The sequence below is a fragment of the Acomys minous genome, assembly GCF_964271855.1.
Source record: "Acomys minous genome assembly, chromosome: 15".
Lineage (NCBI taxonomy): Eukaryota > Metazoa > Chordata > Mammalia > Rodentia > Muridae > Acomys > Acomys minous.
This window is the reverse complement of record NC_140497.1, coordinates 17997677-18024003: the sequence shown is the minus strand read 5'-3', so window position 1 is coordinate 18024003 and position 26327 is coordinate 17997677. Positions and strand designations below refer to the sequence as shown.

The following is a 26327-nucleotide window of genomic DNA, read 5'->3' as shown; positions in this document are numbered from 1 at the left end:
GTTTACATGTCGAGGAGGGGACTGATGTCTTTGATGTTTGTTTTCTTTTGCCTTGGCCAAAGCATCAACTGTGCGCTTTCTTTCCTCATCCTTAAACTCTCCTCTTCAGGGGTGGGGGTGGGGGTGGGTAGGGTCTGTCACTGCCGTGATAAATTCCTTTGTCTGGCCAGGCATGATATACACTGGGGACAGATATATGGAGTCGAGAGCTGAGGTCGCACATCTCATCCGAGAATAGGACCATTTGTGCCTTGCTGAAATATAACCGACTTTATAGGTGGGGAACTGGAGGGATGACAGACCTACATGGTGACAAGTGAGTTGTTTTCTAACTCGTAGAAAGCATTTTCATATGGGCCCTTGAATTTTTGTTGTCTGCTGAGGCTGATGGCACTGCCCAGCTGCATTGCTAATCATGGGAGCCTCTGGTTTCCATTTCCCCCACTAGTGTAAGAGCCAGAAAGGCTTTGGTGATAGTCTATACCCCAACAAGATCCAGAACATACACTTTGATCATGGTATTTTTAAGTTCTTCCATTTAAAAGAAGAAGAAAAAAAAAAAGCTTCCTGGTAATTATATAATACCAGAAAAATAAACTGAAATTACGTTACTGGTTGTATAGGTGAGTGTTTTCCTATACATTGAAATGTGAGTCCATTGGGACTTAGGTTAGGTTGGCATGTTTGAGTGTCTGGTAGCGTAGTTAGAACTATTTCTCTCCATGTCAGGAACTTTGGGTCAGCTGTAGCGCTCTCAGGTGGTGGAATGTCACAACGCCATCAGAATTGGTTGTCTGAGGATCCTAAGGCATGTGCCATGCGCTACAAACACAATTGCGTGTGCATTCTGATTCCAGCTGCAACTGCCAGCAGGCCTTGCTCTAGACGTTATGACATCCTTCGCGTGCGGGTACCCTCAGCCGTGTTGCAGGGTAGAAGCTGGAACCAGGGAAGAGGTAGACAAGTTGCCCAAGGTCTCTCAGCTGGAAACTGCTAACTGAGTGGGGGAGGAGGGACCTTTAAGGAAATGTATGAAACAGTGGTCATTGGCTTAGTGTGGGATTGGGTGCCCGCTTTAGAGGCATACTTGATTTTCTTTCTTCCTATTTCTTTCTTTCTTTTTTCTTTTTCTTTTTTTCTTTCTTTGGGTTTTTTTGTTGTTTTTTTTTTTTTTTGAGACAGGATTTCTCTTTCTCTTGCAGCCCTGGTTATCCTGGACTAGCTTTGTAGACCAGACTGTTCTTGAACTCACAGATATCCGCCTGCCTCTGCCTCCCTGAGTGCTGGGATTAAAGGTGGATTTTCTTTTTCTTATAACGCCATCTTACCTTTGTATGTGTGTGAGGGGGTGGTTTTGTTTTTGCTTTTGTTTTTCTTTACATCTTCTCTCTCTCTCTCTCTCTCTCTCTCTCTCTCTGTGTGTGTGTGTGTGTGTGTGTGTGTGTGTGTGTTACAGTGCACATGTAAAGTTTAGAGGGCAACTTGAGTCAGTCTGGTTCTCTCCTTCCACCACGTTAAGTTCCAGGGACCTAACTCTGGTCACCAGGCTTGGCCACAGTTTCCTTACCTGCTGAACCATGTCACCACCCTCCAAATCCACTCTTCCCCTGCCTTCCCCTGTGCTTTCTCCTTTGCCTCACTTGCTGGTTTTTAGGACCGAGTTTGGTGGCTCCTAATAACCTTTTCGGTGCTGCTTGAAGTGGCTGTTTGAGAGGTGAGGGTAAGACAGACTCCAGTTCCTCCAGAGCGCTGACAGAGGGCCGAAGGAAGGGCTCAGGGTGGAAGGTTAGCTAGTGGGTAAGTCTATAATCAGACTTAGGCCCTGTGTCCAGGACAGCAAAGGCTACACAGGGGAATCCCGTCTCGGGAAAAACAAAGTTAGGCCCTGGTTGCCAGCTACCCACCTCATTCCACAACCGAACTTGCTAAACTGCATAGCTGCTATAGAGGACACTGCCAGTGTGTCACAGGTCATAAACATCTCTCTGTCGCTGCTATTCCATGATGCTGCCATGCTGCCCATGAACCTCGGCGGGCCACAGAGTGACGTCCCACCCTGTTTATAGTCCCTGGAGAAGACGATTTTTGAGCTGCTTCATAAAAGGACCCCATCGAGGAAAGGGCTGACTGTGCCCTGCTCCCAAACACCCAGTAGGGTGCTGTCCTGTTCCTGCTGGGTTTCTATGGGGATGGCACTCACTTGTGCTACAGCCTGTAATTGAAATTTGGCCCTAAAAGGGAAGTGCATAACTGTGCTGATCTGAAGTCTAAGCTGGCCCAGAGACTCTGACATGAGTTCTGAGACATTTAGAATGGTAGAGCTGGGGGGGGGCTCTTCCCTTTTCTGGACCCTTCTAGGGCTCAAAGTAGATGCTGTATTTATTAGTTTTCCAAGACAGGTGGCATTGTATTCCGTAGGGTCTTAAGTTAGTTGAGAATCTTTGTTTGTGATGAGATTTGTACTTTAGTGGGAATGTCTTCTTACATAGAATGTTTTTACATGCTTCACAGTGAGGAAGTTTCCAGCAGTTGTCCCGGTGTTGGTCTTTAAAGTTAGAGATCAGCCACAGGAGCAGCATGGAGGCTCATGAGGCTTAGGAGGCAAGCCCTTCCGTACCCCGGAGCCACCCCGAACCAACCCCTGTAAGGTGTGCTCACCATGGCATGATTACTCACATATATACAGTGTGTGTGTGTGTGTGTGTGTGCGCGCGCGCACACACACACACACACACACACACAAATAAATACGTAAACAAATAAATGTAAATTTTAGGTTTTTTTGTTTTTTGTTTTTTTTCTTTTTAAGAAAAAGAAAGCAAGCAGCCATTGTCCCAGTGCAGCTGCTGCTTTGGGATGTTTGGTGCCCATGATTCTCCCTGACGAGAGGCGAGTCTCGGGCCTCTTCACCGCTCTAACCGCAGTGCAAAGAGTACGAATATGTTTGCACACGATCTTGAAGACCATGACTTCTCTCCATGTGGCTGCCTTCTGGAATGTGAAAAGCAGCCACCAAACAGTCCTGTCCGAGGCATTGCTAGCAGTCCTTTACCCACCCTGCAGGCTTACGTCTATAGGGATACTCTGGGAGATCTCCTGTTTGCCCTCATCTGTGGAGGAAGATCCTCTTTTCTCAGCATCCCCTGATTGATCCTCCTTCCTTCTCCCCAACCCCCAGCAAGGGCAGGGTCCATCTCACTGAACGCAGGGTCCATCTCACTGAACACAAAGCCTGTCTCCCGTCCTTCTGTTCCATTATGGATGTGATGACTTATCTCCTTAAGACACCGTTGCAACTATGTAGGAAACATAAATAGTGGCTTGTATATTTTTAGCTGGTAACATTATTTTGGAACCCTCACCCACCCCACCCTACCCCCCCCAAAAAGAACCCCTACATAACCTCCACAAGGTAGGTTATTTGGATAGCATGTACTTTTTTCACTTACAGGAACCCAAGTTGTCACTTGGGAGCACAAAACTGGTCATTGTTTCTAGGAGAACATGGGGGAGGGATGGCAAAAGCAAGGGACCAAAGCTCCTTACCCTCTGCCGACTCTGATCGGTATTTTTATCCTATACCTGGTAGTGTTTTTAAATGTTATAGAAGGGCTACGCATTTAGCCCAGTGGTGGAGAGCCCTTGCCTCATCTACACAAGACCTTAGGTCTCATCCAGACACCACACACCCACACAGGTTTACATAGCAATTCCTCCACCCCCACTTAGCTTTCTGCATGTTCAGAGGTCCTTCTCATTTCAAAGGACTGGATTTTAACTATAACAGTAAAACATAACTTAATTTTGTAAATATAATTGCAAAGTGTAAAGCATATAATAAATTACATACTTTTAGAAGGGATCATTTGACTTTTTATATTTTTATTTTTATTTTATTTTATTTTTCAAGACCAGGTTTCTCTGTGTAGCCTTGGCTGTCTTGGAACTCGCTATGTAGACCAGGTTGGCCTCAAACTCAGAGAGATCTGCCTGCCTCTGCCTCCCAAGTGCAGGGATTAAAGGCTTGCACCACTACTGCCCTGATGACTTTTTAATTTTTTGATAGATGAAGTAATTTATTCATATCATAGGCTTAAAAATAAACCTGCTTATAAAGTTATGGCTCTCTGCTGCACTGTGCCCTTTGGACAGAAAAATGAGCCCAACCCTGATCCTAGGATAATGGAAGTGTTCTGGCCCTATGTGAAAGGTAGTGCTGGAACACCCACGTTGCTACTTTATGCTGTGTGGCCATACAGGGCCGGATTATCTATTAACTTCTTCTCTGGGAGACAGAATTATTAAGTGAATTAAAAACACTGAAAATGGAGTTGATTGTAATGTTGCAGCCCACCGCCATAATCCGATATGGGGATCCCAAGTGTGAGTCGCTCGTTAATGGAGTTTTCAAGCTCAAAGCCTGGGCTATGGCAGACCAAAGGCTTGCCCACCAGCCCCAGTGACTAAAGAGACAAGTCATACTGAAAAGTAGGAAAGGAGGTGGGTTTAACATGGCCACAGTGGAAAGAGGTCCAGCTGCCCCCGAATCTGACTTGAGGTGGGTTTCAGTACAGGGCAAACTGTATGCATCACTAAGCAATCCTGTGGTGGTGTGACCACAGCCCCACCCCCACCCCATCATCCAACATCGCTACCTAGCTCCAGCGTACCCTGTAAGATAGTCATATGATAAGTTGCCAGACTGTGTGAAATCTTTTCCTGGAACAGTTTCCTCCAGTTGGCACGAGGTTCCACCCTTTTCCTTTCTGCAGAGTGAAACTCCTGAAGTTGGGACACAAATGTCTCTTTAGAATATCTTGTCTGACCACAAGAACATTGTTATAATATTGATAAATATGCCATGCAACAGTTCTGGTATGAAAGGAGATTTATTGTGGGGAAGGGGGAAGAGGAGAGAAAGAGGAAGGTGCCCATGACGGAGACAGACAGACGGACGAAGGAGGGAGGGGGAGAGAGAGAGAGAGAGAGAGAGAGAGAGAGAGAGAGACTGGAAGAAAGAGAACCTGGTGGCAATTGGGTTCCTATCCTGTGCACCTGGCTCAGGTGATGACATAAGACATTGTCAGGACCCTAAAGGCCCCCACCCTAAAGGGCAGACCAGTAGAACTGCCTTCACACCAATAAAACAAATATAACCCACAAGAATCAACTAAGCAGGGCTCATAGGGGCTCACAGACACCAAAGTGACTGACAATCATAGACCCTGTATGGGTCTGAACTAGGCCTTCTGCGTGTGAGCTGTGGTTGCAAAGCTTGGTGTTCTTGTGGGACCCCTAACAGCAGGAGTCGGGCTATCTCTTACTCTTTTGCCTGCACTTGGGACCTTTTTCCTCCTACTAGGCTGCTTTGTCTAGCCTTGATGTGCCTAGTCTCGTTGCAACTTGATATGCCGTGTTCAGTTGATATTCCTGGGAGGCCTGTTCTTTTTCTTTTCTTTTTTTAAGGGAAATGGAGGAGGATTGGATCTGGGAGTTGGCCTTGGGCCGGGGGTGGGGGGTGGGGGGGGCAGGGGAGGAGGGGAGACCGGAGGAGTAGAGGTATGGAAACGGCAGTCAGAGTGTAATAATGTACGTAAAGAATAAAAATTATTTTTTAAAAAAGAACAAAACAAACAAACAACCCCAAAAAGAATATATTGTCTGCTGCTTGGCAGTTTCACCGTGGCTTTCTGGTTAGATCAAGCATCTCCCTAGCCCGGCTTTTATTGCCAGAAGTGTTCTGTTCTTTCCTTGCTGTAGTGGGAACGCTCTAGTGGCGTTTGCTGGAGAGTTAGCTCCCTACATGCGATTGCAAGTCAGCTTGTCCTGGCCCCTAAGGGGCACCGGAGCTTCCTCGGCTACCTGCTGGCTGGCTTTGGGGCAGTAAGGACAGTGAGGCTTCTGCTTCCTGTGGTTCCCCAAACCATTGCTCCTGTGGCAGGTAGTAATTGATGGGGAGCATTCTGGAGCTGGCTCTAAGTTGGCTTAAAAACGAGCATTTTTGCCCAGATAACCTTTAGAAAGGCAGGCCTGGTCCCGGGAATGGTCAGATGGCATTCTCTGAAGGTCTTGCACGTGCTTGCTGGCCTGGCTGACTGAAAGCCTGGTGGAGAAGCACCCCACCCCCACCCCACGCTCCCGGTCCCTGCTTCCTGAGTGACCCCTCACGCCTGCAGCCCCTGCTGTGGTCATCTGAGGCTCACATTCAGCTTCCAGCCACTTCTCCTTTTCAGGTTTCTACAAGTAATATTACAAAAGCCAAAGCACCTTTCATCACCAAGGCAACCCTGACTATTAGAGAAGAAAAAACACAAATAATCCTATCAACCCCTTGACAAGTATGCAAAGTATTCCAGGCCAGGCCCTTGAATAACGTACTGGAAAGATATGAGGCTTGGAATTACGTTAAAAGCCCCGCGTCTTCCAGCTGTGGCTGTCCCTCCCCTCTCCTCCCAGCACCTTCTTCACATCTGTGGCTTAAAAAACCATGAAATACTTTCTCTCTTTGCCAACACAGGCCATCGGCACCTCACATTTTGCCGGGTCTTGGCTATGTCTCTTGATGCCCTTCAGGTTCCTCCTGGCGGTTCTGTGTGCTGGATCCTCGTGGTCACCTTACAGGCTGTGGCTGGTGGCAAGCTCTGCTGAGTCTCTCCTCTCCCCTTTTGTTCTAGAATATTTAAATTGAAAATGTACGAACTGGGCTTGGGCTCTGCAGTGGAGCACTTGCCTCCAGTGTGTGAGGCCCTGTGGTTCATCCCTAGCGCTGAGCCACCACGTACACACATACACACTCATATGTATATGCACACAAGGGGCGGGGGCGTTGTCTTCGCCTCTCCTCTTAAGCTCCTGCAAAGTGAGAGCCGTGTCTGTCCTCGCTGTCCTCTGAGGCTCGAGTGCTGTCTGCGGCTTAGGCCTCTGCTCTCCTGTGTACAGAGGGAGCCAAGTAGCTGGGGGGATATGGGCCTTTGCTGAGCTGCCGGCGAAGGCGAGAGAGGAAGTTGTGCTCATTTGGACAAAACCATCATTTCCTTAAAGTCCACACGCTGAGCTTTTAAGTAGGTCACTGAAGGGGAAAAAAAAAGTAAGTTCTCCACTTGTGAGATGGCCTGTGGGTGGCTCTCTGGGGGTTGTTGTCACTTAGTGGCCTGCAGAGAATAGGTTTCCTAGTTTACCAGAGATCAGGTTTCCAGACAGCAAATGAATGCCAAGGAGAACCCCCCTGCTGACGTTGTAGGCGGAGTAGGTTTGGTACCCTGTCATTTGCTGTGTCTTTTTTTTTTTTTTTTTTTTTTTTTTGGTTTTTCGAGACAGGGTCTCTCTGTGTAGCCTTGGCCGTCCTGGACTCACTTTGTAGACCAGGCTGGCCTCGAACTCACAGCGATCCGCCTGCCTCTGCCTCCCAAGTGCTGGGATTAAAGGCGTGCGCCACCACGCCGGGCATTTGCTGTGTCTTGAAGTACCTTTAACCATGTAAAATGCTTGAACGGTGTCTCAAATATTATTTCCTGATAGCTAAGTCAGACGTGGAATGCTTTTTCGTCAGGTTTTCATTATTTCAAGCTGTGACAAATGCAAAATTGATCATTTTATTTTATTTTATTTTATTTTATTTTATTTCCCTTATGCTGAGCATATCATGTGGTAGGCAAGTGTTCTGCCACTGACCTGCATTCCCAGCCTGAAGCTTACCATTGTAACCACCTCAAGGTACAGTTGCGTATCCATTCATTCTGGCGTAATTGCCACCACCATCTGTCTTTAGAATCTTTTCAGTTTGAGTTAGAACCCTTCGGGCATTGCTTCCTGTTCTGCCCATCCCCCAGTCCCTTCCCGCAGCAATCCACTTGATCTGACTGACTACTCTGGGTGCCTCATGTAAGTGGAATCATACGTACAAGTAGAATCATTAATGGCTTTTTACATTTTCCTCCTTTTTTTTTTTGAAACTGAATTGTGTGTGTTCTATTCTCCCTGCCAGGCGTTATTCCTTTGTATAAGCTTTAATTAAAAAAAAAAAAATTCTGTGTATTGGTGTTTTGCTTGACTGTATGTGGACTATACACATGCAATGCCTTTGGAAACCAGAAGAGGGTGTGTTGGAGCCCCTGGATCTAGAGTTACAGATGTAGGCTGTGAGACACCATGTGCTTGCTGGGAATTGAACCAGGTCCTCTGGACAAGCAGCCTGTGCTCTTAACTGCTGAGCCATTTGATGTTTACGTATAAGTTTATATAATAACTTAACAGCCCTTATTAAAGGAAAATATGCCATTGGAGCTGATTTGGGTTTTTGGTTTGGTTTGGTTTGGTTTTTGGTGTTGTTTCGGTTTTGTGAGACAGGGTTTCTCTGTCTCGCTCTAGTTGTCCTGGAACTCTTTCTGTAGACCAGGCTGGCCTTGAACTCTGTGACTCCCTCCAGAGTGCTGGGATTAAAAGTGGGTGCCACCATGCCTAGCTGTAACTAATTTGGTAAAATTCTTCTCCTTATTTTGAGGCAGGGGTCTTGCTTTTTGTCAAGAAGGATTTGAATGTTATTCTGTCTTTCTCTTATTGAAAATAAAATTTTCGGGGGCTGGAGAGATGGCTCAGAGGTTAAAAGCAGCTTCTGCTGGCTGCTCTTCCAAAGGTCCTGAGTTCAATTCCCAGCAACCACATGGTGGCTCACAACCATCCATAATGAGATCTGATGCCCTCTTCTGGCCTGCAGGAAAAGTTCTGTATGCATAATAAATAAATAAATATTGAAAAAAAAAAAAAAAAAAGAAAATAAAATTTTCACACACTATATTCTGATCACGGTTCCCCTTCCTCCAACTTCTCCCAGATCCTCCCACCCACCCAGTTCCATGCCTTTTTTCTCTCTTTAGAAAACAAAAAGGCAAACAGAAACAAATATACTAGAATTTTGTTTTGTTTTGTTGTCTTTTAGGACAGGATCTTTCTTTGTAGTCCTGGAACTCATTTTGTAGGCCAGGCTAGCCTTGAACTCAGAGATCCACTTTTGTCTGCCTCCCAAATACTAGGATTAAAGGTGAGTGCCACTACCACCTGGCTTAACATACCAGCATTTTAAAAAAGGGAAACACACACAGACATACACAAAAAGCAAAACCCATAAAAATACAAAATCAGAAATGATAACATGCAAGCAAAAGATCAGTAAGGTCTACAGAAATACTGTTGAGTTCATTTGTGTTGGCCACACACTGTCAGCCATGGCGCCTGCCCTTAAGTGTGGCTTGGATGCCCACGGAGACTCCAGTGGAGAAAACTAAGTGTCTTCTGCAAGTGGTTGTTAATTGGAGACAGCTTTTGGGTTAGGGGTGGGGGTTAGTGTTCACTTCCCCTCTCTGAGCCACACTGCCACGTCTCTGTGTGTCCTCCTGTGTGTGTCAGTCCTGCTGTTTCTAGAAGGCCTTGTTTCTGTGGTGCCCTCCATCCCCTCTGGCTCCTACACTCTTTCTGCTGCCTCTTCCACCGAGTTCCCTGAGCCCTGAGGGGAGAGATTTGGTGGAGTCCTCCCACTTAGGACTGAGTGTTCCAAGGTTCCATGACTCTCTACATATTGTCCAGTGGTGGGTCTATTAGTTCCTGTCTTTTTTTTTTTTTTTTTTAAGATTTGTTTATTATATATACAGTGTTCTGCCTGCATACCAGAAGAGGGCACCAGATCTCATTATAGATGGTTGTGAGCCACCATGTGGTTGCCGGGAATTGAACTCAGGACCTCTTGAAGAGCAGACGGTGCTCTTAACCGCTGAGCCATCTCTCCAGCCCCTAGTTCCTGTCTTTTGGGTTTTTGGGTTTTTTGTTTTTTTGTTTGTTTGTTTTTTTGTTTGTTTTGTTTGGTTGGGTTTTTTGTTGTTGTTGTTTTTTGAGATAGGATCTCGTTATATTGCCCTGGCTGTCCTGGAACTGGATATGTAGACCAAGCTAGGCTCAAACCCACAGAAATCTGCCTTCCTCTGCTTCCCAGGGCTGGGGTTAAGGGCATGTGTATTTTCTAAGCTGGCCTCAAACTCCTACCACTCCTCCGCATAGACAAGACACTAGGCAGCCCTGTGCCAAGTTCTTTACTTTTAGAGATAACTCATTATTGGATCATTACTTTAAGAGATTTTAAGGGTTGAGGATAGAGCTCAGTGGTAGAGTACTTGTATATTCTCAAAGCCCTAGGTCTAAACCCTAGTAAAATGATTACACTAAGCACGTCAGACTACCTTTGTCTAGCATACAGGCAAACAAACAGAAACAAACCAACCAAACACTTCTCAAAAATAAAAGTACAGCGCTGGGGATATAGCTTGAGGGCAGAACGCTTGCCTGGTCTGTTGTGTGTGGCACCCTTGTTTGAGCCCTCGCACGACAAAAATGAGTGGATAAATAAAAGCAAAGGACCGCACTTTCCCCTGCCCCAGCTGGTCCTCTTCATTGAGACCGTGTAGAAGTGCGTTTGTATGCGAGGTCGGAGCAGCAGAGAGGAGAGGGCACTGCTGGAGTTGCTTCCACCCAAAGGTGATCTCTCCTTCCCTCCTTCAGATGGTACGCCTTGAAGTCCAAACCAGGAAAGAAGGAGAAAGAGCGAGGAGAAATTGAGGTTGATATCCAGTTTATGAGAAACAATATGACTGCCAGCATGTTTGACCTCTCCATGAAAGATAAGTCTCGGAATCCATTCGGAAAGCTGAAAGACAAGATCAAAGGGAAGAGTAAGGAGAGTGCGTCGGACACCGCCTCGGCCATCGTCCCCAGCGCGGCACCCTCGGTCGACAGTGATGATGACTCCTTTTCAAAAGACAAGAAAAAGAAGTCGAAAATCAAGACTTTGTTTTCTAAGTCCAATTTGCAGAAGACACCACTCTCCCAGTCCATGTCTGTCCTGCCGACTTCAAAGCCAGACAAAGTGCTGCTCCGTCCTGGAGACTTCCAGTCCCGGTGGGGTGACGACGACATCGAGGATGAGTCCTCCTCCTCCACTTCGGACGGTGAGTTCCTGTCCTTGCTCACTCCCCTCCCCCAACTCCCCTAGTTTAGCTGACTTTGCTCTGAGAAGGGAGAGGCAGATCTTCAGGTTTCAGTTACTACAGTGATGGCGGTGAGGAACAGCCGTCTTTGTTACGAGGACGTCTTCACTCAAGGCGATGCTTCTTAACTATGTGAAAATGCCTTTCCCCAAGAGTTTGGAGCTCACAGAATAAGTGCACTTGAGGGTGTTTGCTGTTGTGTTCTCACAGGCCTGAGGATCTGGCCCAGGACCTTGGATATGCTGGGCAAGTGTTCCAACACAGACCCTCATCCCAGGACCTGTTATGTATGAAAGAGGGAAACTATCAGACCTTGGTGTGTGTGTGAGTGTGATACTTGGTTAATTCAGTAGCCCAGCCTCCTTAACTCTGACCTGCGTAATTTGAACTTTAGCTACAATTATTGAATCCCTTTTAGTGGCCAGATTCTGTAATTCTATCAAGAGCATGGCCTTTTCCATTGGTCTAACACAGGATTTCTTAACTTTGGCACTGCTGACTGTTCAGGCTGTTGTGGGGAACCGACCTGTGCATTACAGGGTGCTTAGCACCTGCCTATCAGTTCCCACGACTGGAAATGTGTGCAGCTGTTGGTGACTGACAGTCGCCCCTGCTCGTTGCAACTGCTTACTCCCACCCCCGACCCCCACACCTCCTCTCTTCCAGTCTTTGTAATGCTGAGGATCAAAATGACAGCATCATGGATGCTGATCAAGAGCTCCATCACCAGGTTATACCCCAAATCCCTCCCTCATTTAATTTCTTTTTTTTTTTCATTACTAGAGATTGAACCCCAGAGCTGTATCCTCACCCTCACTTTTTATTTGTGTGTGTGTGTGTGTGTGTGTGTGTGTGTGTGTGTGTGTGTGTGTGTGTAAGGAGGGGGGGCATAGCTTGGGGCGTCAGTTCTCTTTTGACCATGTAGGTCCTGGGAGGTGAATTAGGTCACTAGGCTTTTTAGTAAATTCCTTTATTCACCACTGAGCTTTCTCTGGAGCACTTAACACCCCTTTTGCTGTTTGTTTTCTCCCCAGTCATGTCCCACAAGCGAACATCCAGTGCTGACCACACACAATCGAACCAGACCAACTTCAGCCTTCCCAAGAAAGAAGGGCTCTCCTTCCTTGGGGGCCTCCGGTCCAAGAATGATTCCCTTTCCCGATCTAACGTCTGTATCAACGGGAACCATGTTTACATGGAGCAGCCGGAGGCCAAGGGTGAGGTCAGAGACAGCAGCCCTTCTAGCTCCCCATCGCCTCAGGGCTTCAGGAAGAAGCTTTTGTTGGCGTCCACTGAAAACCTGGCTGCCCGGTCTCCCAAGGAGCCAGGGGAAGGAGGAGGCACGTCCTCCGACAGGCGACTGTCCGACTCTTCCACCAAGGACTCCATGAAGTCCATGTCTCTTCCATCCTACCGACCCATGACCAGTGGGGACAGTAGAGAGATCACGTCTTCTCCAGCCAACACAGAGGCTACGAAAGAAACAAAAGACAGCAAGAAGCAGGAGAGCAAGAAGTCCTCTTTGCTTTCTCTGGTGACAGGAAAGAAAGATGTGCCTAAAGGCAGTGAAGGTGACCCTCTTCCCGCTGTCTCAGAGAAGGAAAGGAAAGCAACGCTCATGGGCGCCCAGCTGCGGGAGAAAGACCCCGTGAGAGGATCTGAGAAAGATGCTGTACCTGTTCCCTCCAAGGGGGGTGGCTCCCCAAACCCCTTTGAAGAAGTGCAGACCTCAGACCCCGAAGCCAGCCTGGAATCGAAGGCTGAACCAAAACTACCAGTTCCCTCTCCAAGAGCTCCCCAGACCAAAGCTGTGAAGCCTAGGTAAGTCTGAGGTTTGTTTGTTTTTTTTTTTTTAACATATGGGACCTTTTTCTGCCACCGCCTGGTATTCAGCCAAGTCTCCACTAGAGCAAACCTGGTCAGTCTCAGGATGTGTATGCAAGGGTTTGCTAGTCTTAAGTCATTTGAACCAATCACGTCTGCTGGCCTGGCCTGCTCAGCACAAAGGGCAGGGGTGAGTCCCAGCCTAAAGCCACAGCATCTGTAGGTGGAGGTTTTCCTTCTCAGTGAGCTGACCAGACTCGTGCATGGCTGATTCTGTGCATGCAAGCTGGCTGTGCGTGGTTGCAGGGAGCATATGAGCCGAATATGTGTTTTAAGGGTTTTTAGTGCTTGCTGCCCTGTGGAGATGGTTGCCTTTCCTCCTGGTACTTGGCACCAGTGAGAGACCCTTGACCCGCTGTGTAGTGCACCAGTGACCATGCTCTGTCTCCTCCTTGCTTGACCCTAAGAGCCTGCCTGAGCCTGAGGGAGGGAGCACCTGCTTCTGTGAGTGACTCTCGCATGGATGTTTCTCTGGTATGGGGGGTGGAGACACAAGCTGTTTGGAGATTCTGCAACAGATGTACTTTTCTCTTCCAAATCCATACGTGCTGCTTTGTGGTAAGCCTTTCATTACTCTGAGCTTTTTAGTTGCCCTTGTCATAGTCAAGTACTCGAGGCTCCCGAGTATATCACTAAAAGGAACCATAAACTCTCCATTGCTTCAGCTGACTCTAACTTGTGGGTTGCAACAGACCCTTGTGTGATTGTGCGCTTGGTGCTTAGCAGTGTCTCTTTCCGTGGGGAGAGCGTGTCTCAGTTGTGGGGTATTTACATAGCATGTATGAGGCCCTGGCTTCGATTCCCCAGCACCAAGAAAAAACAGTGATTCATCTGCGTGTCAGGAATTGCTGTTCCCTTGACCTTGTAGATACTGCCCCAAACATTAAAAGCCTGTCCCTCAGGGAAACCACCTCTTCTGGCGTGCAGGTGTACATGCAGGTAGAGCTTTAGTATACATAAAATAAATAAAAAATTTTAAAACTGCCCCTCTTGACTGACTATTTTTATATGTTTTTTCAAATGCATCTGCAACTGACCTGCAGATTTTATTTTGTCCTTTTTGCAGACTGGAAGTTTCTCCAGAGGCTCAACCCAAAGCCAGGCTTCCTTCCCCTGTCTCTGCTCTCTTTCCGACTCTGCCTTCTAGCTCTGCTCAGGCTCCTCTCTTCTCTGACGTGAGATGTGACTCAGAGACCCAGCCCTCCAAAAGTTCTCCTGCCTCTTCCTCTTCCTCCTCCTCTTCCTCCTCCTCTTCCTCCTCCTCTTCCTCCTTCTCCACCTCCTCCTCCTCTCCCCTAGCAGCCCCTATCTCTACATCCACTCCAGTCGAACACTGGCCCCCCACAGGCAGGGATGAGGCCAATTCTGAAGAACCTTCTCTGCTCCTCAAAACAATCTCTCCCAAGGGGAGTTTAACACTGGCTGCAAACAGTGGTTCTTCTGCCTCGGGGTCACCTTGCAAAGAGTTTCCTAGCCTAGTGCGGAAAGGGATGGAAGAGTCTGCAGGGGGCAAGATCAGGGAGACAGGGACGGAAGCTGGCGGTGTGGAGTCAGGAAAGATCCTCATGGGGCAGCGTGAGGAACCTGTGAAGTGTCCATTCCCAGAGCAGCCGTGGGGCCCCTCACCTGAAGAGGCCCAGGAAGAACTCTCAGTGCTTTCACTCCACAGTGACAGAACTGTAAACCCTGATGAGATGTCTCCCTCGGGGGGAGCCGCAGACTCAGAGCGTCAGTCTGGGTCTTCTGTGGAGAACGTTCAGGATGGTAGAATAACGTCTACTGTCAAGGAAGCAACCCCACCTCCTCGAGAGGCAGGGGCAGCCTCCTCGTGTGACAGCATCGCACAGAAACATGAAGAGTTGAGTTTGAATGCCAGTGGAGGCCAAAAGAAAGGCAAGAAACGTGTGTCCTTTTCTGAACAACTCTTTGTGGAAGAAGAAGAAGAAACAGAAAGACCCACTGCGCTTGAGGAGGATGGAAGTCATCTCCAGCCGCTGACAAATGCAGGGCCTCTTGCTGGAAGCGTGCCTGGTGCAGAGTCCTCCCACACGGAAGGCACAGGAGAGGAACCTGCAGGCCCAGAAGCTCAGCCCACCATCCCTTCTGAGAGCGAGAGGTTCTCCGAAGGCCCCACACGCCAAGCCCGGCTAGCAAGAGGTACCCAAGACTTGAGGGATGAGGAGAAGGATGACCTCATGACTCCGTGTCAGAGCAGAGCCAGCGATCATGAAGGCCTGCTATCTAACCCCCTACAGGACCTTCCGTCTGCCTCTGAGGTGACACCTCCTTTCATAGCAGATCTGAGCTTGTCTCTTCCGTCCATCCCTGAGGTGGCATCAGATGATGAAGGAGTAGACGAGGCTGGAGATGGAAGAGAGGCAGTAAAGCTGGTGGATCTAGAAGTAGGAGCCTCACCTGCTAACGGGTCACTTTCCTGTCTGGAGAAGGCAGAGGGGCCGAGTGGCAGGGCACATGAGTCAGTGCCCACGGAGAATCTGCATGACTTCAGGCCCCAGACTCTCACAGTGGTTCCTTCCGAGCAGACAGCAGCATTAGGAATTTCTAAGCCACATCTTGGCCAGTGCCCAAGTGTGAATAAAGAGCTACCAGGCCCTGGTACTGTTGAGGAGGAGAAAGTGAAGGGGGGTGGGAGCCCAGCTTCGCCTCTCTGCTTATCCCAGGACTCTCCTGTGTCCAGCCCCTCACTCTCTGAGACCTTTCCTGCCACACACTCTGTCCCCAACTCTCCATGCTCTGACAGTCACCACACCGGTGTAGTGGAGTCTCAAAAAACAACAACAGAAGGCTCCATGGGTAAAGTTGAAAATTTTGGCAAGAAGAAGCCACTTCTACAAGCCTGGGTCACACCCTCAGAGATACATCCAGTCCCAGCTCAGCCAAGTGCTGGAGCTGGGGCAGCCAAGCACAGGTGAGAGAGATGGTGGGGGAGCTTGTGTTTGTACGTGGGAACCATGCCCTCTCTTTGGTTGTACCTGCAGAGAGAGACTCATGCCTTCAAGCCAAACGAATGTCCCAATGTCAGAGTTTGCCTGTCGCTGGCAAGGCTTTGTCACACAAGGGCTTGCAATAACTCAAGACCCGGCAGCGTGTATAGCAAGGACATAGCAGTCTTCAGAGACAGCTTAGGAATGGTTCCACACTGTTGTGGAGCTTTGTAGCGGTGGAAGCCTTAGGTGCTTGTGTCTCAGGGTCTCAGAAGCCAGGTGAAACCCAGCAGTAGAACCAAGCGATGCCAAAAAGCTCCTCTGAGATCGAGCAGCTGTTTGATCTGCACTCTACCTTTCTGCAGAAGTCCCGAGTTTCCGTAGAGCCCCTCAGTGGAGTCCTAGTCTAGTCTGTAGCTACCTCCAAGGATGAGAAACTTTCTTTCTTTCTTCTTTACTGTTAACATTGTTTTACTTATTTACTTTAATTAATTATTTTATTTTTATTTTTTATTTTTCGCGGTGCTGGGAATGGAACCTGAGGCCTTGTGCATGCTGGGCAAGTACTGTGCCACAGAGCATAACCAGACTGAGGGACTTGGGCTGTCAGGACGCCCCGGGCAGGGATGTGTGTTGCTGGTTGCTTGTGGTCGTCTGGTCCTGCTTACTTTGAGTTCCACAGGAGCTAGGGCATTAGTTGGCTGTGGGGCCAGAGGTGCTTCTCCTTCCCCATTGCCTGTCTTGCCGGCAGCCATCTTTGAGATGGCTAGCTCTCAGCTTTGTGGTTACTGAAGGCTTAAGGGTCCTTTTCCCGTTCCTAGGCTCCATCCTGTGAAGCCGATGAACGCAACAGCCCCCAAGATTGCAAACTCCAGCCTGGGAACCGCCGCCGTCATTAGTGGGAACCTGATCAACGAAGCCATTATTAAGGTGAGCGTTCTGAGGGGTTGGCGTATTTATCAAGGTCTGCAGAGCTTGCGTGTGTGGAGTCACCGTTAGAGCTGGCCTCTGTTGCTGCTGCCACACGGGGCTGATGAAAAGACAACTTGAGCTCCATAGTCTGGAGGCCAGCCTGGGCTACATAGCAAGATGCTGTCCCTGAACAAACAGCAGAAGTTAAAGTACTTGGGCGGCAGGAAATTCTGGGTCTTACTCGGATGGGTCAGGAATCTGGATAAACTCCAAGAGCCCCCAGACTCCCTGTTGAACAAATAATTGCATTTCCTTATAACTATTTTTTACTGGATTCCTTTTTTTGGTCTCTAGCAACATGAGTCACTGGCACTGTCTGTTTGTTGAGAATGGTGGTACTTTTTTTTGTTTGTTTGTTTACTTATTTTCTTTTGTTTTCTAAAGACCTGGAACGCACTCTTTAGCCCTGGAGCTAAAGGCAGTGCCACCACACCCACCCAGCACTTCTTTTTAAAGATTTCCTTTCCCCATCTTTCCTTCTTATCTTTAAGCAAAAATATAAAATTCTTGGTACAGACGTTTCGTCTAGGCTTTGTTGCTGCTTTTCAAAATAGTTTCCATCATTTAAGACATTTCAAAAACCAGTTCAAAGAACAGCTGGAGACCTTCGTGCGGAGTTGCCGGTTGTGCACGTTTGACTCAGTTAGCTCCAGCTCCTCCTGTGCCTCCCTCCTGCTCTTTCTCTGTCTACCACTGCACGTATCTGGGTTCTTTCGTTTTGTTTTGTTTTCTGTATCTGAACCATGGAAAAGAGTAAGTTGTATGCATCATGTCCTGTTTTACTTCTAATCTTCTTTGTGTGAATTATATGCGTGTACCCAGGTGTTTGTACAGGTGTGTGCACATGTGTATGGAGGCTGGAACTTGTAGCCAGTGTCTTCTTCAATAGCTCTTCACCTTTTGCTGTTTTTTTCTTTAAAATACTTATTTCATATAATATATTCTGATCATGGTTTCCCCTCCCTCGTCTTCTCCCAAATCCTCTCCACCCATCCAACTCCGTGCCCCCCCCTTCTCTTTACAAAACATACAGGCAAGTAAAAACAAAACTAAAACAGAATAAAAAGAAAAAACATACACAAAATCAAAACCCATAAAAACACAAAATTGGAAACAATAATATACAAGCAAAAGACCAGTAAGGTTACAAAAAAAAAAATATATATATATATATATACACACACACATACACACACACACACACACACACACACACACACACACACACACACGTAGTGTTGAGTGCATTTGAGTTGCCCATCCTCTGCTGGACATAGGGCCTGCCCTTAAGTGTGGTTTGTATACCCGCGGAGAATCCATTGGAAAAACTAAATTTTCCTTTGAAGGTGGTTATGAATTAGAGACAGCTTTTGGGTTAGAGGTGTGGACTTGTGTCCGCTTTGCCCTCTCAGGAGTGGGACCCCATCTGGCTTGACCTGTGCAGGCCATGAGCATGCTGCCACGGGCTCTGTGGTCAGTCCTCTTGTGTCTGGAAGGCCTTCTTTCCTCCATGCCCTTCATTCCCTCTGACTCTTACACTCTTTCTGCCTCCTCTTCCACAGCCTGGAGCCCTGACAGGAGAGAGTTGATAGCTATCCCACTTAGAACTGAGTTTTCTAAGATCTCTCAGTCTCTGCACATTGTCCAGTTGTGGGTCTCTGTATCTGTTCCCATCTGTTGTAGAAAGAAGGAAGCAAAAAGAAAGAAAAAAAAAAGAAACTTCTCTGATGACCACTGAGTGAGACAGAGACATTTTACTGCTAGGGTCCTTTAGCAGAAAAATAGTATTTGGTTTTCCCCTAGGCCTGTCTAGTCTCAGGTTCTTAGCCACTGGAGCAGTTTCAGGAATGGGTCCCATCTCACGGTATGAGATTTCAATCCGATCAGATAGTGGTTGGTCACTCACATAACTTTTGTGTCACTTTTTTTTAAAAAGATGAGTCTCTCTCTAGCCCTGATTGTCCTGGAACTCACTATGTGATGAGGCTGGCCTCGAACTCAAAGATCTACCTGCCTCTGCCTTCTGCCTTATCATCAGTTTGTGGAGAGCAACCAATAGCCTTGACAACAGTCTGGGTTGTTTGGGGCTTTCATGGGTCCCCTTTGGGTTAGTTAACTAATTGGTTAATAAGACGTAACCCATTCCTGCCTTGCGCTAGAGGTGTCACTTGGTGGCGAGAGATGTCAGGTTAAGTCTTGTCACCCCTGTTCTTTGGTGGCTCCATCTAGATCTCTTTCCTGGAAAGTTACCCTGCAGTAGGTCTCCTCCAGCGGCCTCTAGTGGTAGCTGTGTCTCCCTGGGTCCTGTCCCTTAGCCTCCTCTTCCTTCCCCAATCGTTTAATCTTCCTGTTCCACCCTCCCCAACTCTCCATTTCTCCATAGCTAAATATTCTTTCCCCCACTGCTTGGGAGAACCTCCCCTTCGCACTAACCCGCTACTCTTTACCTAACCTCTGTGGTTGTAGGGACTGTAGCATGCTACCAAAAGCATGTGCTAACAGCCACACAGAAGATCCATACTACATTTGTCTTTGGGTCTGGGTTAAACAGCTGAAAAACATCCCACTGTGTAAATGTATCACATTTTCTTCATCTTTTCATTCGCTGATGGATGTCCAAGTCGTTTGCGGTTTTCGGCTATTGTGAATAAAGAACGGCGAGTGTCGCTGTAGTAGGATGTAGAGTCCTTCGAGGGTATGGCTGGATCTTGAGAGCTATTTCCGGCTTCCCGAGGACTGATGTCACTGATGTCCACAGTGGCCTTACACGTTTGCGCTCAGTAGATGAGGGTCCCCCTTACTCCACATGCCCGATAGCATAAACTGTCATTTGCTTTACTGTTCTTAGCCATTCTGACTGGTATGAGATGGAATCTCAAAGTAATTTTCTTTGAATTTCCTTGATTAAGGATTTTTTTTTTTCCGAGACGGTTTCTCTGTGTAGCCTTGGCTGTCTTGGAACTCTCTCTGTGGACCAGGCTGGCCTCGAACTCACTGAGATCCACCTGCCTCTGCCTCCCAAGTGTTGGGATTAAGGATTTTGAACATTTGTTTCTCAGTCATTTGTAAACTCTGTTTAGTTCTGTACCCACCCCACCCCCACCCTTTGTTTTTAGGTTACTCGTTCTCTTTTCTTCTTTTTTGATTTTCGTTTTGGTTTTTCAAGACAGGGTTTCTCTGTGTAGTCCTGGCTGTCCTATTCCTTCTATAGCCCAGGCTGGCCTTGAACTCAGAGATCCACCTGCCTCTACCTCTCGAGTGAGTGCTGGGATTAAGGGCGTGCTCCACCACTGCCCAGATAGAATTAGCTGATGGTTTCAAAGTTGTAGATAATGTTCTTTAGCCTTTGAGTACAGAATTCAACTTGAGGTTTTAAAAAAATACGCATATGTCTCTGCATTACACGCATCCCTGGTGCACACAAAACCAGAAAAGGGCAGGCATTAGACACCCTGGAACTGGAAATAAAGATGTTTGTGAGCCTCCATGTCGGTGCTAGGAATCAAATCTGTATTCTCTACCGGGAACAAGTGCTCTTAAACACTGAACCATCTCTTCAGTCCCAGTGTTCTTGTCTTGTTTGGGGAGTTTGTTTGTTTGTTTGTTTGTTTGTTTTGGTTTGTTTTGTTTGACAAGGTTTTATATAGCCCAGTCTGGCTTTGAACTCCTGGTCCTCTTTCCTCTGCATCCTGAGGATACAAGAATATGTCCCTCCAACCAGCATGCAGTGGCAGGTGATCTAATGCCCTCTCCTGCCTTCCATGGACACATACACTTGTGTGTAGGCTTAATTTTTTTAACCAATATATTTTATTAACAACTTAGTGACCGAGCATATGCCACTTATAACCCGACTAACCAAAACAATAGGAAATGAGGATTAATGGGCACAATAACAAAACCTTAAGGTTATCAATTCTGAGGAACGATTCTCCAGGTGTGAGCCGCAGGATTTCTTCTGCTGGAACCTGGGGTAACCAGAACCCACAACCTCAGCACGAGCCGGAGCCCTGAAGCCTTCCCTCGAGCAGTTCTCTCTAGGAGCGTCTTGAAGTGCAGCGAGGAACAGCCAAATCTATCCCAAGTCTCCAACCCCCCCCCCCCCTCCAGTTCTGGGCTCATTTATATATCTCCTCCCAGAGTCCGTTCACGGGATCTTTTCAGCTGGCAACAATTAAGCTCCTGCACAAGGTGGCTGCTCTTCAAGTGAATTAACCTTACTTGTTCTCTCACGAGACCTTTCCGATCCCACATTTGGAATCCTAAAAAAACAGGTTTATCTCTCCTTCACTTGTGGACCCAAATAATACACAGAGACATAATTAAAAATAAAGCAAATCAGCCAGGGCAATGGCGCACGCCTGTAATCCCAGCACTCAGGGAGGCAGAGGCAGGTGGATCTCTGTGAATCCGAGGCCAGTCTGGTCTACAAAGCGAATCCAGGACAGCCAAGACTACACAGAGAGACCCTGTCTGGATATCTGGAGAAAATAAATAAAAATAAAATAATTTTTAATATACTGTTCGCTCTTTCAGGGTGCCCAGGTTCTATTTCCAGCACCTATATGGTGGCTCATAACTATCTGTAACTGCAGTCCCAGGAACCCAGCACTCTTTTTCTTAGCCTTTCTAGGTACTGCACACATGGTGCATGGAGATATGCAGGCAAAACAATCACATACTTTTTTTAAAAAAGAAGAAACATAATGAGGCCTTGATGGGGGGTGAGGGTAGGGGGCGGAGGAGGAGGAGGAGAGCAAGAGCAGCATCCGGCAGTAGCAGTTACGTAACCAGCCAGGTTGTGCACACACGAGCCCAGCTACTTGGGAGGTTGAGGTAGCTGGACCACTTGACCTCCTAAGTTTGAAACCAGCCTTGAGAACTCAAGAGATACAACCAGCTATGAGTGAAGAGCTGGGGCAAGCCCCAAGGCAGCAGAAGGATGTGAGGAGCCACCCTCTTGGCCAAGCCGGCAGGGTGCTGCCCCTGATCTCCCTGAGACCCTATGGAAACTTACTCCACACTCTCAAAACACGCATCACTAAAGCCAAGTGCCACCAGGCTACGGACCTCACCCGGACACACACTCTCTGGGTACACTGTGGCCTTTCCCAGAGACTGGGTGTTCTCTGATGGTAACAATGCACCCGGAACAGGGAACAGTTGCTTTTAACGAGCATTTATCATCCAAGACAAGGAGGCTGTAACTGCAAGCCCAAGAGTTCTGAGCCAGAAGGAAATGAGAGATGAAAAGACTCAGTAAAATGTAACAAGTCGCACCAAGGTCTCCGGAGGGAGGAGGAGGAAAGCCCTGAAATCCGCAGCTCAGCAGATTTACAAATTGTAGGAAATAGGACTCCAGAGCAACTCAAGGTGATTTCTGCCCAAAGAACTGCAAGACAGCAAAACAGTTTTTGCTCTGGGGTCACTTTCACCTTCTACCTGGAAGACCAACAGTTAGGAGCCCACAAAAATAATCTCACAACGGCGCAGAAGCCCCTGCCCCATTCAGGGAGCAGTCTGCCCAGGGAGGCGAGTTCAGAGGAATCCCACTCTCTCACTGGCTGGCTTAGAAACACACAGTGCTGTTCTCACACCCATAGCAAGTGTGAACCCAAGTCAGGTGGCTCGTGAATAACCCACGAGTGCTGGGATTAAAGGTGTGCGCCACCACACCCCGCCCTTTAATTTTATATCTGCATAGGTGTGAGGGAGTCAGATTCCCTGGAACAGGCATTACAAACAGCTGTGAGCTGCCATGTAGGTGCTGGGAATTGAACTCAGGTCCTCTGGAAGAGCAGCCAGTGCTCTTAATTACCAGCTGTCTGTCTCTCTCCAGCCCCCTCATTACACTTCTTGGAAACATGTACCCAGAGTCAAGAACAGAAGTGTGAGAACTGCAAGCCGAGTAAGGTTTCTGTTTTTTAACTGTGCTGAGGGTCAAACCTGGGGCCTTTTATACATGTTAGACAAGTGGTCTGTGCCAACTGAGCAACACCCAGGCCCCTGGTTTTTGTTGTTGTTGTTGTTGTGTGTGTGTGTGTGTGTGTGTGTGTGTGTGTGTGTGTGTGTGTGTGTGTTTTCGAGACAGGGTTTCTCTGTGTAGCCTTGACTGTCCTAGACTCACTTTGTAGATCAGGCTGGCCTCGAACTCACATAGATCCACCTGCCTCTGCCTCTGCCTCCCAAGTGCTGGGATTAAAGGCGTGCGCCACCACCGCCCGGCTTCAGGCCCCTGGTTTTTACATTTTCCAAAGGATCATAAAACAAAACAAAACAAACAAACAAACAAAAGCATGTCATCAGCCTATACACAACTCTCCAGAGCCCAAGGTGCTTCTCTCAGTAAGCCTCCTAATTTCAGCCTGTGTTGAAAGTGGGTTTCCAGGCCAGGTGAGCTGGCTCCCACCTTTAATTCCAATACCTGGGAGGCAGAGGCAGGCTGACCCCTGAGTTCGTGACCAGCCTGCTCTACATAGTGAGCCGCTGTCTCAAAAAAGAAAAGTAACAACAAAACAGGTTTCTGAGAGACTCAGGGTGGGATGCAGGGTGGGGCTGCTGACATTATCTTTCACATTCCTCTCGGATGCCCGGTTTGTCCGCTGACTTGTATGTAACCTTTTCTCCTCTTCCTCCCCTCTCTGAAGAAATACCAGCCCTCGGACCCTGCCTTTGCCTATGCACAGCTGACCCATGACGAGCTGATCCAGCTGGTGCTCAAACAGAAGGAAACCATCAGCAGGAAGGAGTTTCAGGTGCGGGAGCTGGAGGACTACATCGACAACCTGCTAGTCAGGGTCATGGAGGAGACCCCCAACATCCTCCGGGTGCCGGCTCAGATGGGCAGAAAGGCTGGGAAGATGTGAACCGCAGGAAAGAAGCAAGTGTTGTGTGAGCTCGGGTCCACCACCTCTCGAGGTCCAGTAACCAGCACACCGGCTCCGATCGCCTGTTTTGTGGGTTGTCCGTCAAGAGTTAATTCTCCTAGTTGAAGCCAGGTTAATGATTACAATGAATCTTTTACTGTACATTCCCAGAGTTTTATTTTTAAATGCCGCTGTGCCTTTAACTAAACTGTAAATATGAGATTTGATCCTGAGCCATCAATTCAGGGGGCACCAGTGGAAATAATGTATTTTAACACTGGACTTGTTGCCTCTGAGATTCTCAAGTGTGCATCCTCCGTGAAACCAGGCTTAAGGTGAGGTGAGAAAGGAGTTGTGCGATGGTGCTGTTTCACCTCCTTTCTTGGCCTTTCAGCAGCTCAGGTGTGGCAGATGCTAAATTGTTATATCATGTGAACTTCTAGGGCTCAAGGGGTGTTTTGGTAGGGGCTTTTGTGTGGTTGGTATTGTTCAGTTTTCAGGGTCAGATGTTGTATAGCCTGGGCTGCTCTTGAACTCACTGTATAGCAGAAACTAGCCCTGAACTTCTGATACCCCTGCCTCCACTTCCCAAGTGCTGGGATGACAGCCGTGTTTGATGCCTTTTGGCTGGAGCGCAGTTGTTTACAGAAGGCCTCTGAGCATGCTTCTTAGATTTTGAACAAATGCCGTGTCCAGTTCCCACTACCCTCTAGACTTAAAATTAAGTATGCTCTTGGTCGGTGGGAAGACACAGCTCAGCGGGCAAAGCGCTTGCATGAGGATCTGCATTTGGAGTCTCGGCACCTATGCAAAAAAGCCAAGAGCCGTAGCATGTGCCGGGCAGGGGGTTAGCTAGAGGGTATTGGGGGGCAGAGACCCTAGATCTCAGGGGTCACTGACCAACCATTCTAGCTGAGACAGGGAGCTCCAGGCTCAGTGAGGGACCCTGTCTTAAACAGTGAGATGAAAACTACCATATGTTCCTGCATAGGTAAGCGAGCACACACAACACACACACACACACACACACACACACACACACACACACACACACACACGTGTTTTTTAGATGCATGGGGCCCTCTCCTGGAGTCACAACGGAATCACTTTTCAGGCTGGAGAGACGGTCCAGTGGTTAGCGCTGGCTGCTCTTCCGGAGGACGGGAGCATTCAATTCTGGCACCCAAATGGCTGCTCACAGCTCTCTGTAACTCCAGTTCCAAGGGATCTGACACCCTCACGCAGACATGAATGCAGGCAAAACACCAACACACATAAAATACAAAATAAAATAAGGGAGTCACATTCCGCTTAGGTAGGGGGACGTGGTCAGAGTCCCTCCTCCGTGATCACAGGGTTTCTGTTGCTGGCTTGGCCTTCCCAGTGCCTGGAGAGAGGACAGAATGTTCCAGACTCTTTCTACAACAGTTCTGTGAGGTAGAGAATGACTTTAGGGGAGGGTCCTTTGGTGTTTCCGGGCTTCCATTTACTTGTCCTGCTGGCTTTCCTGACAACATTCCTGGAAGGGAGTAGACAGAGCCCCACCCCGACCCACAATTCCTCAAGATGAAGGAGCCTTGTGCTTGGGCTGGGTGAGTGCTCAGGGGTAGAGCACCCCCACACACCCAACACCCCGTGCTACAATAGTAAGTAAAGTGAAGAGCTACAAGAATTTGCTTTTTGACTGCTATTTCCTGTTTTGGGAGAGTTTTGTTGTTGCTGCTATTTTGAGACAGGACCACTGGCTTCAAATGTTCATCCCCCTGCCTCAGCTTGCCTGGTAGGTTGCTGTATTCTTAAAACTAGATTAATAATATATATTTTTTCTAACTCGGCCCCTTTTTTGCTAATAGAGGGAATTCTATTGCTGGCCACAGCATACTGGAATTAAAATGTTTTGTGCTGTTCTTTTTTTTTTTTTGTCTTCCTGGTTGTAGTAAAATCTCATCAAATCTTAACATCTCTGCTAGGCGAATCACAGGCCAGTGGAATGGGCAGGGTTGGGGTAGTGGTGGTTATCGATGAAGAATCTCTGTGTGTGTCCTTATCCTGAAGGTGAGGCACATTGGCTATACTGGAGCACTTTAATCTGAAGGGCAAGACTGTAACTTGATTTATCTAATTAGCTGTTAATGATCCACACCTACTTGTATTTAATCTCCTACAATACTTGGACCACTGCGGATTTCCGAGATGATTCGTACTTTTTTTAGTGTTGTGAAGTTTCTTAACATGTCTATAAAGGAAACCATATCCACTTGGACACTGAAAATGCACATGTATACATCTGTTCTGCATTGTGTTTTGTTTTACTTGACATAAACGCATTTTTCCTGTGATGACCTAAGTGCGATTGGGTGGGCGCACTTGCAAGAGCCGGCCTGGGGAAGTGCCTTGTTGATGAAGGCTCTGGAGGCCTCGCTGCTGCTAGGACCTTTGCTATGTTACAGAGTCTGCACTGAGAGGACCGACGAGGTGGGATGAGTTCCTGTGCTCTGAAATGCCACTTGGGAACTCTGGAGAAGGAGGGACAGTTTACTTCAGGGGCTTCTTTGGTTCCTGCCAGTGCTGGAACACTTTGCATTTCTAACTTTGCTGTACCATGCCTACTTAATAACTGTTCTCTGACA

At 47.8% G+C, this 26327-nt stretch overlaps 1 protein-coding gene across 2 annotated transcripts in view; it reads left to right on the top strand.

The window, feature by feature from the left end:
- RAB11FIP1 (RAB11 family interacting protein 1) overlaps window positions 1–26039 on the top strand; it is a 33468-nt gene extending 7429 nt beyond the window's left edge. The window contains exons 2-6 of one of the 2 annotated variants that reach the window (XM_084758247.1): window positions 10546–10991; window positions 12065–12851; window positions 13981–15843; window positions 16681–16789; window positions 23479–26039. In XM_084758247.1, the coding sequence (XP_084614373.1) occupies window positions 10546–10991; window positions 12065–12851; window positions 13981–15843; window positions 16681–16789; window positions 23479–23697 (3424 nt within the window). In that variant the 3' untranslated portion in view covers window positions 23698–26039. The remainder of the gene's footprint in view (window positions 1–10545; window positions 10992–12064; window positions 12852–13980; window positions 15844–16680; window positions 16790–23478) is intronic. The other variant, XM_084758248.1, reaches the window with a different exon arrangement.
- The last annotated feature ends 288 nt before the right edge of the window (window positions 26040–26327 follow it).